The 18,100-nt window shown below is 37.2% G+C and overlaps 2 protein-coding genes across 2 annotated transcripts in view; one reads left to right on the top strand and one right to left on the bottom strand.

The window, feature by feature from the left end:
- Window positions 1–18,100, bottom strand: part of LOC145772510 (uncharacterized) — a 172,686-nt gene that overhangs the window by 57,464 nt on the left and 97,122 nt on the right. The window lies entirely within an intron of this gene.
- LOC145772038 (lysophospholipase D GDPD1-like) lies at window positions 1,070–10,243 on the top strand. Its single transcript, XM_082583845.1, has 8 exons — window positions 1,070–1,215; window positions 2,390–2,432; window positions 4,237–4,372; window positions 4,735–4,905; window positions 6,176–6,265; window positions 7,012–7,145; window positions 8,742–8,847; window positions 9,127–10,243. Exons 1-8 carry the CDS (start codon window positions 1,083–1,085, stop codon window positions 9,256–9,258), a joined length of 945 nt encoding a protein of 314 aa, XP_082439971.1. The 5' UTR covers window positions 1,070–1,082; the 3' UTR covers window positions 9,259–10,243.

Raw genomic sequence — 18,100 nt, 5'->3', positions numbered from 1 at the left:
GAAGTTGTTGTTTATGCATAGTTTTTTGTTTGTTTTTTTTCTCATAACTTACTACTTTTGTAGGGCATGATATTTTTTGATATTTGAATAAAATCACAGCAATTCACTTGACTGTCGCAGCAGTAAACAACTTTTTGTTTTCATTTTTTACGGAACTTAAGCTTATCCTATTTTAACGCATATCTTGGTTTCAACGTAATGCCGATGTTTGACATTTGTCACATTAAAAACACGGGAAGCAGCTGACTCGATGACTAATATAGTCTTTCGCTGCTTCCTGTCTGCTGTAGATTCTAGTTATGGTGCTATTTTATTTGCATTGTCTATATTTTGTACCGTATACTTTTCTCGCAACAGACAAAATAAAAGGTTTCTCTCTCTCTCTCTTATCACCTTCATTCCGCCGCTTTTCAGCATCCTTTTTTTCACCCTTTATGTAGTAGTTGCGTCCGTTTTGTGACGTCATGTTGACTAGGGTGGCGGATTCTATACTTGCACCAAAATCCCTAGGGAGGGTCGTCACTCAAAGGTACCAAAGGGCGTTCATTCACGATCCGAACGGCACTGCCTGTGTACGTAAGCAGTTCAATAAAATTGGGCTTGCGTATTAAAATGTCCAAATTGTGAAAAATGTATATATCTAGTCATATCGGCCATGAAACCACATCTACTAAGTCGAAATCTAGCTGAGACATCTGCCAGAGGGTTTAACAAGTCAGTACCCGAAACATTACTTCATTTACACAAGTTCCTCGGAATTCAGACTTGCCATCGTAAACAATGCGATTTTTTAATTGTGACATCACAAAGTATGGTAAATACCGCTTAAATCCCTTTACATTTCCTGCTTCAGCAGCACGTTCAATATAACCATTAGATTTAAGATCTTTCATGGTGTCAGTAAGGAAATCACAAAGTTCAGGTTGTTTTAAAGCCTTCTAAATAGGAACTCCGTTCAACAGCGCTATGAAACACTTTTATTAAGCTATGATTGGTCATTATTATTCATTATATATGGAAACTATAACCTAGAGCTGTGTATTTCCTCTATTATAGATAAAATGTTAGAAAGTGTTGGAGAAATGTTTGGCTATTCATTGCTTGGTGCTTTTGGTGGATATGCATTAACTTCAATATTGTTGCTGAAATTTCCAGGAATTATACATGAAAAAAAGAAACGACATTTTTTTTGTGCACATATTAGCCATCGTGGAGGTAAAACTCATGGAAACATAACACAAGTCATGCCAAGGTGCAAGCTTCAAATTTGACTGGAGGCCTGTCTTCTACACTTAAAAGCACTCAGAATTGCTACTATAAGTCTGAGTAGTACCGGTACCGTACTTCATCAATATAGTGTTTATGCTAATTGTGATTTTGAGCTACTTTTATGCTACAAACTTACCTAGCACTAGCATGTGTTTTAGCACAGTATTACACTTTGGCAATTTGGGTTCTTAAAACTATCATTTCAACAACATCTGTAACATACATTTAGCCTAAAGTTCAAAATCAAAATTACATTGGCATCCAGTCAAGGTTATAGGTTTGCACTTTGGCTAGGCCTGTGTGTAATGTACAGCATATAGGTCGTTGTGTTACAAATATTATACTGTATAGTGTAGCCTATACATATATATAGTTTTGTCAATTTAAGTTAATCCTGATAATGACTAGACTTTTCAAACTTTTGATTCAATGGACTTCAAAGCATTCAGAGCCCAAAATGTAGAAAAAAACTCGTCTTCTGCACAGGTTTCAAAACTAACAGTGTTTGGTTGTCAGTGCTACAATTAAGTAAAAAACTTAAAATTGCACAGCATGTCCTTAAAAGCAGATTTTTGTTCTTGAACTAAAAAATCCTTTTTTTGAAACTTCATCCTGTATTTTAAAGTTTCACACTTTGTTATGGCATTGAAGCGAGTATTGATGTGGGCCAGATTACTGGAGCTACAATTTTAAGGTTTTATTTTGCAAACAATCCCTTCAGATAGCTCAGTTGATAAAGCGCTCGACTTTTAAAAGGAAGAAACAGCAAAATCAACTGGCATTGGTTTGACTTTTGTGGATTGCAATTGAGCAATGCATTTTCAAAGACAACTCTCCATTCTAAGATGATTACAAATTAACAATAAACACTCAAGTGGCCACACAATTGTTTGTAAGCCGTAGGTGACCCGTTTGGCCAAAAAGGTTAGACACCTCTGGCTCTGCATTAAGTGATACAGAGTACTAGTCTTGAAACATAGGCTACTTTTCAATTTGCTTTGTGGAAATTAAAACTACTGCTATGTAAACTTGACTATATATATTTTTGTTTTGTAGAGGAAATACAATTCCCATGGATTTAGTTGTCAAAGTTGTTCATTTTGATTTTTTATATGTTTAGGGGCCGCTGAAAGATTAGAAAATACTATTGAAGCATACCGTCAGTGAGTAATAAGTATTTTTAATTTTATCATGTCATAAGTTACAACAGTATATACTTTTTATATGGCAATATTTACTGAAATAATATTTACTATATGGCAATATTTACTTGTTTTAGCAAATTTATCATTTTATTGTCAGTATTTATTTACTGAATTTGAATAAACTACTGAATGAGTAATGTGTTAGTTTTACCAACATTGGCATGCCTAAACTTTTTGCTACTGGTGACATTAAATTCATGCACATGAGCAATCAATGTAGTAAGGTCAGATAAATACGCAGCTGCTTCAGCCTGGTATGTTCCGTTGGAGCTCTGTACCATGGATATTTGCGTATTATTCTTATCTGCACCATGGATAATTGGAATGGATATTGTGTAGAAATATATTAAAACTGTGTCATGTAAGTTATCCAAATAAACCTCATCGAGCCTAAGTTTGCTGTCTCAATTATGCTGATGTACAGGGTGCAAAATTGAGACTTTTCCATTTTTGCATAATTTACTTTTTTATTTCTCTAATCAAGATGTAACTTTCTTCAGATAATCTTATGAAGGTACGGTATATACTATTCTAAAAGATAGTAATATTTAGACAACCTTCTTTAAACATGGCAGAATTAATGAAGCAGATAATCATATGCGAATTGAGATGTGCTGGGAACAGTTTGTCGGATATTATTAAGAGCAATGGCTACTCAATTATATCAAGTTGGCAGTACGTATGTCAAGTTGTGGCCAAATTTGATGCTGAGGGAAAGTTAAAAGAAACCTCCAGAGCCCTTGAAAAGTTCGAAAGGAAAGCAAACAAAAACTTTTCTGGTGAGGCTGAAAAAGTCGATATAGGCAGGCCCAACACAGTCCATGATAAAACTGGTCAAAAGATGCCATTTCAGTCACAGAACCATCAATAGAGACAATGAAGACTTTGGCATTTATGTGAAAACACCTGCCAACCCCTTCACTGCCCGCTCAAGATCAATCAGGGTTGAAAGGTATCCAAAGCTTCTCGGTCATCTTAAGAACAAAGAATGAGTTTACATTTTTGTCGATGAGAAAAAGTTTATTGTGAACAAAGTTGCAAATCGTCAGAACACATGAGTTATTGCCCGTGATTCTTCATAAGTTCCTCATCTGATGCAAAGCAAAAATCCTGTTTCTGGGATGATTTTTGCAGCCGTGGAAAGTGATGGCAAGGTGATGCCTCCTTAATTCATCAAAGCTGGACTTTGAATCAACAAAACAGAGTATTTGAAGATTCGGAATGATAATTTGCTGCCCTGGATTTGTAGAAACTATGATGCTACCAAAGTCATGCTTGTTTATTACTCTGCGCCAGCGCATGGAGTAAAAAAGTCTAGACTTATCTGAAGGAGAATTTTCCCATGTTTGTCTTGAAAAACATTTGGCCTAGTAGCTATCCAGATCTAATTGTTTGTAACTATTGGCTATTCAGCTTGATTGAAAGACAGTCTAACTCAATTCCACACCCTAACCTCAACTCTCTTAAAGCAGCTATTTGAAGAGCATGCCGGAATCTTGAAATCGATAAAGTGACGAGAAGTTGCTTACGGTTTCACCAGAGAGTAGGCTATTCAAAATTATCAAAGCAAAGGGCCTTCATATTGAAAAAATGTTAAATAGATTGTAAGGATTACATTAATAAACTTAAAATGGTAATTTTACCGTATTTATCCTTGAAATCTGAAAATTACGAAAAAAATATGCAAAAGTCCCAGTTTAGCTGTGGCACCCTCACCCTGCATATATATGTTCTCTTTAAAATATTACTACTTTTGATGCAGTTCAATTGAAGCAGGAACACAGATGTTGGAAATTGATGTTCATCTATCAAAAGATAAAAAGATTGTTGTGAGCCATGATGCTGATCTAAAAAGGTGTACTGGGTGTGATGGAAATATAGTCGACTATAACTATGATGTAGGTGTTACCAATGTGATGTGCTATATATATATTAATATCACAATTTTGCCATTGAATATGTAGCTGAATGGTTAAACAGTAATTTTTTTTAAATTATCTGTAGTTTTTTCCCAGAATTTCTGTACCTGTAGATTTAGATGAAATAATTGTTCTGTGTGTGTACCAACAGATTGTTCTTATGGTATATCAGTCTATGCACATTGTATAGTTGTATAGTGCATACATGTTGGGTTGGTGTGGCAGGTCAAAAGGCTGGCTTAACTGTTATTGCTTTTGTGTGTGTAGTTTTAGTTGGCTTAATTTAAAAATAAAAAGCACAGCATTTTTTGGTGTACATCTAAAAATGTATGTTGTTTTAGGAATTGCCACTGCTGCAAAACGAATTAAAAGTCACATTTCTTGGGTCAACAATGTGTCAAAGTCAGGGATATGACAGAAAAATGCCAACATTAGAAGAAGTTTTTCAAGCCTTTCCTAAAACTCCCATAAATATTGATATAAAGGGAGATGGAATGGAAATCATGGAAGAAGTAATTAGCAAAACTTCACTAAAGTCTTTTGTAACCACCCAGGCAGCAAATCAGTCGCTTAAAAACGACTGATTTGCTGTCTGAGTACCTAGAAGTGCCATTGTTCTGCAACACCATGGTTGAGAAAGCCACCTCTACAATTACCTTTGTACATCAAAGATTTGTCACGTGATAGCATTTATAAAGATCTTCAAGACCACAGACTGACAATACGGTTGTCGGACCACCAGGCATGCGACAACTCAGCAAGTCATTCAACTTAGCAAGTACATTTCAGGTACTGCTAAGTTAGCGAATGAGATTTGCGTGCTCACGTCGGACTTGCTTGGTCATCGCTTTCTAAACTGAATTTGCTGACTTGTGACATGCCCAGTTTTTGCTTGCTCAGTTTCATCATTTACCAATTTCAGCCACTTGTTCAAATGTTGCTAGCTCAGTTCACAACTACTGACTTGTAGGAGACTCACAGTCGACTCTACCTAACTCTACTCGAATTGGCAAAGAAAAATTATAAAAAAAATGTGGATTTAAGACCTTAAGTAATTTCAATGATATCCCAAAGCTTATTGGATGTCCCAAACCAAATTAGCTCAATCATACTTTTTTCTTATTACATGTTACCATCCATCCACACAAGATAGAATAAGCTTGAGACGAAATTAAGATGCGATCACAAAACGAACACGCACTCAACTGTGAAAAAGAAACTGTTGTTCAAACTTTGAACTTCAAAACATAAGTGACGCAGCATGGAATACACTGTATTGATGGAACCAACTTGTAAACCCGGATGTTAGAGGCGCATAGCACAGCCTACAGCACCACTAAAGCATTATTGTTGCTGATATTATTAGGTGGTGCATTTTGCATTTTTTCCTGGTTGTTTGGTTGTATCACAAACTGTGCTAGTGTATGATATCACACACCGGCATGCATCGTTTGGTTACATCCGCTAAAATATAGCGAAAACGTAATATAATCTTGTAACTCAAAAGCAAAACCTAGTATTAATTAATAAAATTATGCTTGAAAATAAATCGTGCTATCTGCTTAACTTGTTCCATGTATGAATGCTACCCTGGTTGCGGCTACTCCATCACAATTGCATTAATTTTGAACAATCGTGACACAGATGTCACTTATCCTTTTGTAGCTATACAAAAGTACGTGTTGCAATCAGGCAACCGGTTTGCCTTACACAAAGAAACATTCCCTGTTGTGTATCGGATCACATCACAAATCATGAATGATGGTTTGATACTGTTTTTAGGCATCTCGTTTAATCAAGAAATACAACCGCGAAAAGATTACAGTTTGGGGAAATTATAAACATTCAACAACAGAAGCGCTTTACAAATTAGTAAGTATGCTTGTTGATTGTTTGCATGTTCGTGTTTTCTATTCTATTACTTATTATCCTTTTTTTTAGGGACATGTGAAGTACAGTCAACTCCGCTTAATCGATTCATGTTCAATAGAACCACCCGCTATTCCGGCTATTTTGCGATCTCACCAAATCCAAACAAAATTCTGTACAGTTTTGCCCGCTTAAACGAACCACCAAAAAAGCTTAATGTAGGCCTTTAAAATCCAGTATTTTTTACGTGTGTTTCACGAGGTGATCCCCTCAAGAGTTGATGTAGATATCTTGGTACTTTCTTGCAAAACTATTTCGAAATGGAAAAGGCAACAAAAATAGGTTGATCACGCGACAGGGTCAATTATTGTAGTCTAACGAATCACCATGACGCAGCACCAAACACTGTACGTGTAGTAAAATGAACGAGTTTCGTTTTAGTGCTTGAATAAAAATAGATGCAAGAAATTTAGTAGATCGAAAACAACTTCACAAGGAATTCTTTGCGAACGATGGGCAGCTAATTTGTTACTAGCTCCACAGATTTTGGTTCGACTCTTGCTCTGAGCGTGTGACTTTATTTTATATCACTCGACTATGACGGCATACTTTAAGTTATCCAAAAGTTATTATCTTTGCATTCTAGTTCACTTATTTATCACCTGGCAAGCTTCAGCTTACTCACCAGGAGCAATATCCGGGTGAGTGGACAAAGCGATGTTCAAGTCCAGATATGTTTCTATTTGCAGAATCCGAGTGTTCCAATTTTGTTTTCGATGCGTCGCGTCTTCTGGCTCTATGTTTGGTTTTACACCGGCCTGCTGCCATTCGTGCCGTTGAAAGAGACACATTTGGAAGTAGCACTGCCCACTATCTTTCAATAGTAAGTCAATGCGCAATGTATGTGTTACTAAACCGCTTGTTTAAGCTAGCAAACCACTCTTTTTACATTGATTCAACGTCTTCAAATGTTAAATCCATGCAAAAAAGACTGGTTTTCTGGCTGGTAAGTCTCACTCATAGGGCAGACTTTGAAACCTGGACTTTGCCCAGCAAGCAGCTGAAAAACAAGCTTAGTTTTAATTTCTTGCACAACCAGTTGCCCTTCAAACTGCACCCATAGTTTCTAATTTTCAGTCATGTCTTCTATCATTGCGTTGTCATGCCTGTATAATCAGAAAAATATTTTTTATCTATACTTGATCCAAATTGACTATACAAATTTCCTTCTATGTTCCTCACGGTTTTTCTTTTGATTTAAAAAATAACATATTTAACGGTTTTTTGGTCATACGTTAGTTGGAGGGCGAAAGGAACTTATATTGACCTGAATAAGCGAATAGCTTGCCTTCATTGTTATTTTTTTTGTGAAGCAACGTTTCACAATTACAACAGCAGATAGCGCCAAAAGTGAAGTGTAAGATAAACATTTATTAGTCAACGTTACGCGACGTAGTTTCAAAACGAAACCAGCCAGACTGATCTAAAGAAGTTTATCAAAGCTTCCGCATTTTCCTTTAGTTTTTATATTTTCCCATTTCAACAATGCGAATAATAATTGTCTTGTAAATTTTTAGCTATTCCTGCAATAGCCATTTTTAAACGAAGTTATTGCACCTATAAAATATTTGCAAACTTTCAATCGGACCAAGTTATTTTGTTGAAGTTTTACATTTAAAACACATTGAATTAAAACACGTTGTGATAGTAAAGGCCCAAGTCGGCTGCTACATCATTAATTTAAGTATTTTGCAACAGAGTTTAGAAAAAAGTTACAAGATGTAGCAAAAAATATATTTCGTACTTGGCTTGCATGCCACACACACATTGATGCAATGACGTCACGAATTTCTTGTATAACCTGCTGGCCAGCTGTTGAAGCGGATATGACATCTTAAGTAGGAAAAATAACGCACAATAAGTCATTTCCACAACTGCTGCTGAAGTCGATGATACTGTGTTAAACCGTAGATACAGTTAAAATCACATATGTGAATGGTCTGCCGACGTACACTGACAATAAGTTACGCGGCCATGAACATGTGTAGTATAATTAATATATGAGTTATGGTGGCCATGCATTCATAACAAGGTCTACATATGCGTATATCTGTGAGAAGCAATGCGAATCTTAAAAATATGTACCAACCCAACTGTAGGATAAGCGATTTCAAATCTGACATACAGCAATGCAATATGGTATCTTGTTTTGGGAGGTTCATGACATTGATATTAAAAGTTGATCTGCAACCATAATCATTAATGCGGTGCGCCCTCTGTGTCGTCAAGTCAAGGGTTGAACCAACAGCTCGAGTCACTTTGTTTTTGTCTAAATAATCTTTTCATCCGCTACTGAATCTACCACACTCCGATAAACGACAGCGTTGATTCCAATTCAGAGCCTTGATGTGCGCACATCTCGCAGTATAGATCTTGTCGCTGAAAATCTAGTTTTTGTTATTGTTTTCCTTTCTTGCAGCATTGATTTCAAATTATCCAAAAGAGACAAAAAATTGTTGACTCTATTGAGCTTCCTATTCAACAGTCCCGTGCTCTTCAAGCACCTCAAAGACCGAGGCATTCCGGTAAGTGGTGATGGGATGAGGAACGGGGTGGTTTAGCTAGTTTTATCCAACAAAATTGGTCCTTTTTGCATGAATTCAATTTCAACTGAAACAAGTTTTGTCCTGCAGGAATACCTTGGTATTTGTCTTTGATGCGTAATAAGAGCTTTCACTTTGACAATTTTCACAAGTAATAGCTAGCATTTTTGATATCCATTAAAAGAGCGTCCTTAGCTACAATAACATTAACAGCGTCCTATCTCATATCATAAATTACGTTGTGAATTATTTATTGTGCAGACATACTTATGGGTATTAAACGATGAAAAGGACTTCGAGACGGCTTTTAAGCTGGGCGCGGAAGGAGTAATGACCGATTGCCCGACTAAGCTCACCAAGTGGTTGAACGACCATCCACAATACTGGGTATAGCGTGGAATTAATTCGTACAGCGTACAGGGAGGCGGGTCTTTAATTATGACTTAACTTATTGTGTAACCACTGTGTTAGAATTGGTTGGACATTTTACGTCATAACCTAAAATATAGCAAACCAATCGCTTTACGATGATGTATTTGTAACATAAGATGCACCCGGATCTGTCACCCTGTAAATCATGTGATATAAAAAGGGGAAATAAATTGATGAAAAATTACTGAAATATCATGCAGTAGACAAATGCAAATCACATTTACTCTGCGTGTCATAAAATTGCTGCTGTTGTTATATTTTCTCATTCCAAGCAATCTACTGCCGATCAAAACAGCAATTAAATTTATCTTTAACTAAAAGTGCGCAAGTGCTGTCAAAAGTGTTATTCCATACTGTTATTGAATAACTATGTAATTTCTTATAATACTATTTTGTTTGTAAAGAAAATAAAAAATACGAACCGTCATAGAGCCATGTGTATCGTCTCATGGAAGGAGCTTGACATTTCAAGAAGTGCATCATCGTTATCCATCATCCCTTAGTCCTTTTTCAATACATGAGACCTGGCGTTGGTCCCCGCTAGCAGGGGTCTGCCAGTTTTTGCAGTCCTTTCGCCATGCTTCCCTGTTATGGTTGATTCTGTCCAGGTTCCTTACACTGATGTCGTCTCTCACCAACTCTAGCCATCTCTTTTTTGATCTCCCAATTGTCTTTCTCTGGACAGAAATATTTTTTTGCTATTACCACTGGAGCCTTGTCATCGGACGTACGTTCCACACTAACGGTGGCTTCTAATAAGAAATTCACCGATCCTTTTTACTTGTGTTATCTCTTGAATACTTTCATTTATAAGTTTATCCTTCAAGTTTTACACATCATGAGTGCATTGGATCACTAAATAGTAAATATCCATGTTGAGTTGTGTTTGCAAACAACCTTTTGCGACTTTATTGAATTGTCATGTCTGTTGCGTTATCGCAGCAGTACCGGTATGAGTCACGGAATGGCCCGTTTCGGTGAGTCCGATCCCTTAACGGGGGATTCTTTCAATTTTTTTTTTTTAATTATCGGGTACCGTAGCCTAATTATCATTGCCGTTTTAGGGTTAGAGGTTAGGAACTCACCAAATCGGACTCACCGAATAGTAGCAGACCCATGAGTCAAGTTTAGAACATGTAAATTCAACATGGCTGATTGAAAAATAAACTATAGACAAACAAACTAAACGTATTTACGTGAACGTAGACGTCGTCTAGCCTCTTTTAAATCATATCGTACCCTGTGCAGTGTCGAATGATATTTTGTCATTAAAATATGGGCTACCTCTTAATATTGGCTGAGTTACACACGTATAGATTAATTATCGATTTTTCATCGAAGTACAGTATTACAACGTTTAATTTTCACCTTTGTGTTTTACTTTGAGCAAAATGTGCATAATTGCAATGCTATTTTTCATTGATTATTATTCGTATCTGAATCCATTTGTGTAGCTGGGCCGGATAAAATCATAAAACCACATGAAATCATAAATGAGCAACATTTTTGTTCCGTCTACCTGTTTCATGCATTTTTGGCAGGTTTATTTATTGACTAAAGTGCCCCGTTTAACAATTCAGGGGAAAATTTATTTTGTATTTGCCATTTGCAAATAAAACAGATCACATTTAACACCCAGCTGACAAAGTGGGATACATGCTGCATTGGTCGTTCTCACAACCAATGACACGCAATATTCTCGCCGAAAGAAATTTAATAAAAAAATTCACACAGCAAAGTTGCAGATGGTATCAACAAATCTGCAAAATGTTTATTACATTTACTGCGTGATAAGTGAGGAATATTTATAAAAAACAGTTTTTATGTAACTTCTGTTGTAGTCAACTGCTTTATCACTACGTAGTGATTACTCCATGGCTGATCTTGTTTGAAAATTTCCTCCGTACTCTTTTCCCTCCCCAGCCCTTTTTCTTAAAGCAGTTGAAGTAAATCTCTCCCTTTCATTCAATGACCTGCTTGTAGTGCTGTTCACCCTTCAATCTGACTAAGTTCATCAAAACTACTTCTAGTACGACTTCTAGCCTTCAACACAATCAACATGGACGTCACAGTAGAGGTTAGGATGTTCCCAACACTTTACAGATACCTAGAATCTAGTTTGATAGGATTTGTTGTTGCCTGATCTCATTTTTGGCATACTCTGTTGAATTTCATGTAACTTGCTTGTTGTACAACCAATCTATTAAATATTTTAAGGACTTGTTGATATTATATGTAATTATGTATCACACTTTGTGGAACGGTTTATTTTCTATCAAAAAAGTGTCTCACATTTTCGGTACATTTAATATGTCCTTTCAGTACATACGCGTTGTATACTTTGTGACTTGACTTTTCCAGTACTTTAGCATCATTAATTTTTTGCTGTTATATCAACTTTCTTGAGATGACTTAGTACATGTTAGGGATGTTTCAATGTAGACTTTTTGTAATTGCCCTATATACTTTCATCAGTTTCTTTTGTTAGTTTTAAATTAGCTTTTTTTCCTTTAACGTTTTGTTTTGCTGGAAGTGCTTCAGCACATCTAGAAAATGACTAATTCCAGCTAGCAAGCTCGTTCTTTTTCAAGTTAATTCAATTTTAAAGAACGGATTTTGCTAGCTGGAACTACGCTGCGTTTAATGAAATCGCGTTTGTCTGTATTCATTCTCCTAGCACGATTACAAGCTATGGCCTAACGCTTGCAGTGTCAATTTATTGTCCTGTCTTTGTGGCAATATTCAGCGTTTGTGGTGTAAATCAAACGTTTTATATGATCACGATTGTTAAAAAAGATGTTGGTAAACGTTAGTAATTCTCGTGATTTGAAAAGCTTGTTTGACCAATGACTAGTTGCTGGGCTCAACCGTGGACGTCGCTATAATAGCATCTGGACTGGAAGTCAAACTCTAGGTTTCATCTTGCACGGCAAACAGGGTTGCCATATTGGCGGTTTTAACGCCCCAAATATTAGCAGTTTGAGTGTTTTTTAATGCGCTTGGCAAGCTACTTTGAATTTGGCATCTTGATATATTTTCGGCGTTTTTTTTATATTTTCTTTTCGTCATTGTAATTAGTTTAAAAAAACTCTGTTTTATCAATGCGCAAAAGCCTATTTACAAAACATCAGGTTTGAAAAGGCAACTTTTCCCTAATCTTGATGATCCCTTTCATAATATGCATTTTGGGATGATTTTGCCAATATGGTAATTGGCATTTTTACTGTACAAAATTTTTGGCACTGTTTGCCGTACAAAATGAGGCCTACCTTTTGGCTTCCAGTCCAGATGCTGGTATAGCGACGCCCACGGCTCATTCAGTCTGCTTGCTTGTGGCTACAAACCAGATGAGAGCCAATGATTTTTTTTCTAGTGGGTTTTTGTCTTGTGAAGTTGAAAAGTGTATTTGCCATCCCATTCAAATCGTGAAGGCAAAAGTCTTCTTTCTTTCACAAGAGTCTAGCCAATTGCTGTCTCCCACTTCTTCTTTAAAATGATAACATCATCGTATGTAGTGCACTTGAAAAATTGTATTAAACTTGGTACCGTATATCACTGCACACATGATTTTCATTGTTGTGATTCCTTCATGACGTCATGAACCTGTAATTTTTTTCCGCAAGGTGTCGTTGACGTTTTATGTTTGAGAAAAAAATAACAATTTGTCAAAGTTTGTCATCGAAAGAAAACCTCTCCAATTTCGTAAATCGTACTTCTACAAAAGGAGCTTGTTATGTAACCATACGAATTGCATAGCCTACATTGTGAAAGCACGCTACTTTTGAAGACCAAACATACTGATATCTAGTAGTAGTGGACCAATGGTTCTCAACCTTTTTGTCTTGACGGACCCCTTTCGGTACCCTCGAAGCGGTTGCCGACCACCTAAAAATTTTATGTAAAATTTTAGTATATTGCGTTTCCTAACGGAAATAAATGTTTCACAACTTCTGAAAAGAAACATTTAGAAAAATTTGCTAAACTCGCAACGCACTACGCACTTATGACGATTGATGACATTAATATATGTTATAACCTACGGTATATATTGGCGCACAGGATCAATATCCTGATTTAAATTTTTTCTATAACATTTTTTCGAAAATTAATAAAAATTTTGCGACCTTTGCAAAAATCTTCTCACCTCTTTTTTTTGTAATCACGGTCATGGCAAAACTTTAAGTGCTGTGCTAGTAAACTGCTGACGAACTTTTGCGTTTCAACCATAGCCTACCAAGAGTGATGAGATGTATATAGATCGAAGAAACACATCAAAAAAAAGATCACATAGATTAAGTTAAACTGTTACAATTTTCATTTTCAAACTACTTTACATCGTTCTATTTGCATTTGAAAAGTGTAAATTTCAAAGTCACATTTTGCTCAATTGGATTTAGCGTCGGAAAAAAGTGCCTTTGACAATCACCTAAACGTTGTTGCAAATTTTTAAGACGAAAAAAGTGTCGAAGTCCACTTTAAAATGTCACAGATTTCACGACACACAACAATTTTCGTTTTAAAAGTAATTCAGTACTGTTTCAAATTTGGGAACTTAACTTGAGAATTTTTGGCTTAGAAACTTTTAAAATTACACTCTTCATTTCTGAATTAAGCAGTGCCGGATTAACCAAGTGCGGGGCCTGTAGCAGATTTATTTGATGTACAGATAATGACTGGAAAGTAATTGAATATTTTATAGATTTGATATTTTTTTATTATAGTGTGGCCGCTCTTGCCCCATCGTGTTTCGCAGATAAGCCATAGTTTCTAATCAATTTCAATTTTGAAAATATAATCTCTCTCCAGTAGGCTGCAATTAGTTAGGCTACCATCGTACATAGATAAATGCGTAACAAATTGTCAATGTTAAGAAACGTGATGTCAATATTGTTTTCTTTAATCAAAGTAAAATAGTTGAGTTCTGGAGAGGAGCAATCAATAGCAATGTGCTTTACGAATTGGTGTATGCCTTGAGACGTTGCTCCAGCGTAGATTGTAGGCTGTCCAATACTGCAAAGAAAACTTCCACCTGGAATCTGTCTTTAGTTGATATCCATTGCATCTGAAACTGAACGGCCACTGCCTACATTCTCATCGTGCGTTCGAATTTGGACAATTCTTCTTGTGCTTGTTGGTCGGTAATCCAGCACATGAGTCAGCTTTTGACTTAAACTTAGCGAATTGTTCTCTGAAAGTCTGTAGAGAGCCTGCCAAAGAGGCACACAATGCTGAAGCAATGTTGAGATTTTGCAGCTTTGATTGAAGAGAGGCTTGAGTTGCCTGGAAGCGATCGGGTAAGCTATTTCAAAAAACCACTAAGATTCCAATTTCGAGCAACTCCATTTTCTCGAGGAGTCCATTTGCCTGCTGGCGACATTCTGCTTTTTGCTCTTGGTCATTTGCAAGTTTCTCCAGTGCCTCTTTTTTGAAAAGAAAACGTTCTTTAATTACCTTAATGGCACCAGCTCAGTCTTGCGGAGTGCGGACCATTGTGTTGCAGAGAGCTTCTTTAGCACTCCACCACCTGAACACTCCAGAATGGACCACCGGTGTGTTGAAGCAGCAAAGAATAGCCTACACAGATATTTTCAACGAAGTCAAAGAACTGAACTGTTTCTGGACACGATTGTGCAGTGTCCAACTAAATTCAACGAATAAGCATAGCATGGAACATACTCTGCAACAACACCAATTTTTTTTTGACGTGCCTGTAGGCCTACTCCGTTAATATTTCCCGCTCATGTTGGACGCGTTGTAATAACTCTGTCCAAGGCAATCGGCAAGATTGATACTTTTCTCACTGGTATACAGTAGCCTACAGTCGAATAATCTTCAAACAACTATAGTATCGTGGGCTCGTGGCACTCGATCAGGCAGTTGCCTCCAGCGGAAATTACCGGTTTTTAAAGTTTACAATAATTATGAAGGGATAAGACGTTGGGACTAAATAATTTAATCCTACAACTATAATATTCTCCCATGCCATTCCAGTTTGCAAGCCAAAACTTACTTACCAACTATGTTCGACAGATTTTTGCAAAAAATATGTTTTGCTCACCAAGCGCGGGCCTTGTGAAGCGCGGGGCCCGTAGCAGCTGCTACTATAGTTAATCCGGCGCTGGAATTAAGTATTGATCAATAATCTGTTGTCTCAAAAGAATTAAGTTGAACATAGCCTACACACCACACAGCCTTACAAAAAGTTTTTTTAGTGGGGAAACCGAGCTTTTGTGCGACGCCCTTTGACATGGGCTCTATCCAAGGGGGGTGATCACCCCACCACTCATTGTAGTGGGGGGTGAGCAATGCAAAATCACCCCCCCCCCACTCATTTGACTTTGAAAAGGTTGTGTGATATTTTAGTGATCGAATTTTAAAAAAAATATTTTGGCTGTTAGCCTACTATTCGGCTGTTGTTACTCATTTGGCTTTGAAAAGGATTGTGATATTTTATTAATCGAACTTTAAAAAAAAATATTTCGGCTGTTACCACTTTTTTGAATTTTTGATTTGACAACCCTGAACTACGAGCCAGGCGTTTACACTGTGGAGTTTTAACTTAGTTTGCAAACCCAAAAATGCCCTTCCGACAGTGATGCCGAAGTTAGTTGAGAATTGGGGGGGACTGAATAAATCACAATTTTATCAAGTTTTAGACGAATATGAACATTGGGAGGATGCATACTTTTATACACAATTTTAGTGGTAGGCTACTGGTATTTACAATTAAATTTATTAAACAATCACCGGACCTCGGTAAATTAGCTGCTAACAGCACAATATACAGACAAGAAATCATAGAGATAAAAGCGCTACCAGTGCCCTTGTGAATGACTGCTGCAAGATTAAGAAACAAGCAAAGAAAAATTGGTACCTCCAGCGAGATTCGAACCTATGACCTTCCAATAAACACTTAGTTTTTCCAAAAAAAAAAACCGAAGATACTTTTCTTCTTGCCCTCTCCTTCACTGGAATCACTACACTTATTACACTATGGGACAAAGTCACTAGTCAGGAGACTGAAAACAATCGAAGCTACAGAAGAACATCTGCAAATTTATGACAAAAATAATAACTTTCAAACACATCACAAGAACTTGTTACAACCGAACATATTGCGTCTTACGGTAGTGCGCATTGAAAACTCATTAGCACTGTCATTTATGCTGATGTCATTAAGAATATTTTGGTGAATGTTGCAAACAATGCTAGCATTCAACCTTTCCTGTCCCAAAGTATTTCTCAGCCAGGTTTCCAATCTACGAAGATTAGAAAACGACCTCTCACAAGCAGCAGAGCTTACAGGCAAACTAAGAAGATCTTAATCAGCTGGAGTAGTTGAGTATAGAGAGATTTTTCCAACTTGGACAATGCCTGGTAAGTTCTTTTAGCATCGTACAGAGATTTTGCTCCTGTTGCCTTGCTGAATGAATAAATTTGATAACTCATCGATTGTCTGTTCAGCTCTGGATAATTTTTGACCATTTCAGGAACTAAGCCGGTCTTGAAAATTCGTGTAAGTTCTTTATACTTTGCCGAATCGGAATTCAGGCTACTTTTAAACCTTTCGGTCAGTTTAGAGATAACTCTGTCCATGAACTGATTGTAAAGTATTTTATAATGCAGTTGAGTGTCTGCAGTAGTTGCCACCGAGCCTCCACCCAATCTTTCAGGGACTCTTCTTTGCCGTGGTGCTTGCAAAGGCGTGATAAAATAAGCAGCAAATTTTTCCGGAAGTGAAACTGCATTTTTGTTATTGTTCTCAAACTCCAAATCATTTTCAAGGTTTGAAACAGCTCTTCACAAGAGTCAATGTCAAGCTTTTCTTGCAACGTGATACTATATTGCTCTATAAGTGCAAAAGGCTTCAAAATCAGCACAAGTTCCAAATATGTTTGTGCAGTTTTTTCATTACTGCAGTGCCGTGGCCAGTGGCCTGGTCCAACTCGTCCTTAATACCTTCAATGAAGTCCTGCATTGTCTATCGTCAAATCCAAGTCAACTTAGAACTGTGATCAAACATCAATAAAGGAAAAACAACAGCAATGCAAGATGCTGCAAACAACTAGATCGAAGTAGCCTACAACTTCATAGCAAATAATTGTTTATGAATTATTGGGAGGGGACGCTGCCAAAATATTGGGAGGTATATCCCCTCCCCCAACTTCGGCACAATTGCCCTCCAAAACATACTTTCTGAAACGAATTGGAAACCCTATGCACGTGGATGACCAATGAACCATCCGATGACCAATGAACCATCCGTGGATGACCGATGACCATCCGCCCTGTTAGCTCAGTGGTTACGCGCCGGGCTCAAGATCACGCGGCGCTGGTTCGACTCTCGGGGTGTGCGTTTGAGCAACGCATTTCAGGACTGCTCTCCATTCAGCGGCACCTAGTGAATGGAATAATTTCTCGGCAACAAGACTTCAACAATCGGAAAACTTCACTCTGCCAATCTCGGTAACCGGCCCTGCGTCAAGAGCCTCTACAAGTATGCGAACAAGTACCAGGAATAACCTATCAAGGCTTTGTCAGTCCGAGGATAAAGATTCAAAACCAAAACCAACCAAAGCTGATGCTACAATGGGGGGTCTGGAGGGCGTAGCCCCCAGAAGTTGAAATGACTATGACGTTTTTAGCCCACTGTCCAAAAATCACCCCCTCAAATTCTAAAAGTAGATAGAGCCCCTGCCCTTTGAGTTTTCAAACAACGCACCAGGACGTCGCGTCGCACAGTTTGAGAATCACTATAATACTGTAGTGTGCACAAATAAAGCACAACCAACTTTTAAATGTC

The sequence above is a fragment of the Aplidium turbinatum genome, chromosome 6 (genome assembly GCF_918807975.1).
Source record: "Aplidium turbinatum chromosome 6, kaAplTurb1.1, whole genome shotgun sequence".
In the NCBI taxonomy this organism is placed as follows: Eukaryota; Metazoa; Chordata; class Ascidiacea; order Aplousobranchia; family Polyclinidae; genus Aplidium; species Aplidium turbinatum.
The sequence above is the reverse complement of the archived record's forward strand: the minus strand, read 5'-3'. Positions and strand labels throughout refer to the sequence as shown.

Bases quoted from the DNA above. Each gene is read 5' to 3' on its own strand.
- LOC145772038 (XM_082583845.1), top strand. From the start codon at position 1,083: ATGTTTGGCTATTCATTGCTTGGTGCTTTTGGTGGATATGCATTAACT. The intron at 1,216-2,389 runs GTAAAACTCATG...TTATATGTTTAG, and splicing joins ACATATTAGCCATCGTGGAG to GGGCCGCTGAAAGATTAGAA. The intron at 4,373-4,734 runs GTAGGTGTTACC...ATGTTGTTTTAG, and splicing joins TAGTCGACTATAACTATGAT to GAATTGCCACTGCTGCAAAA.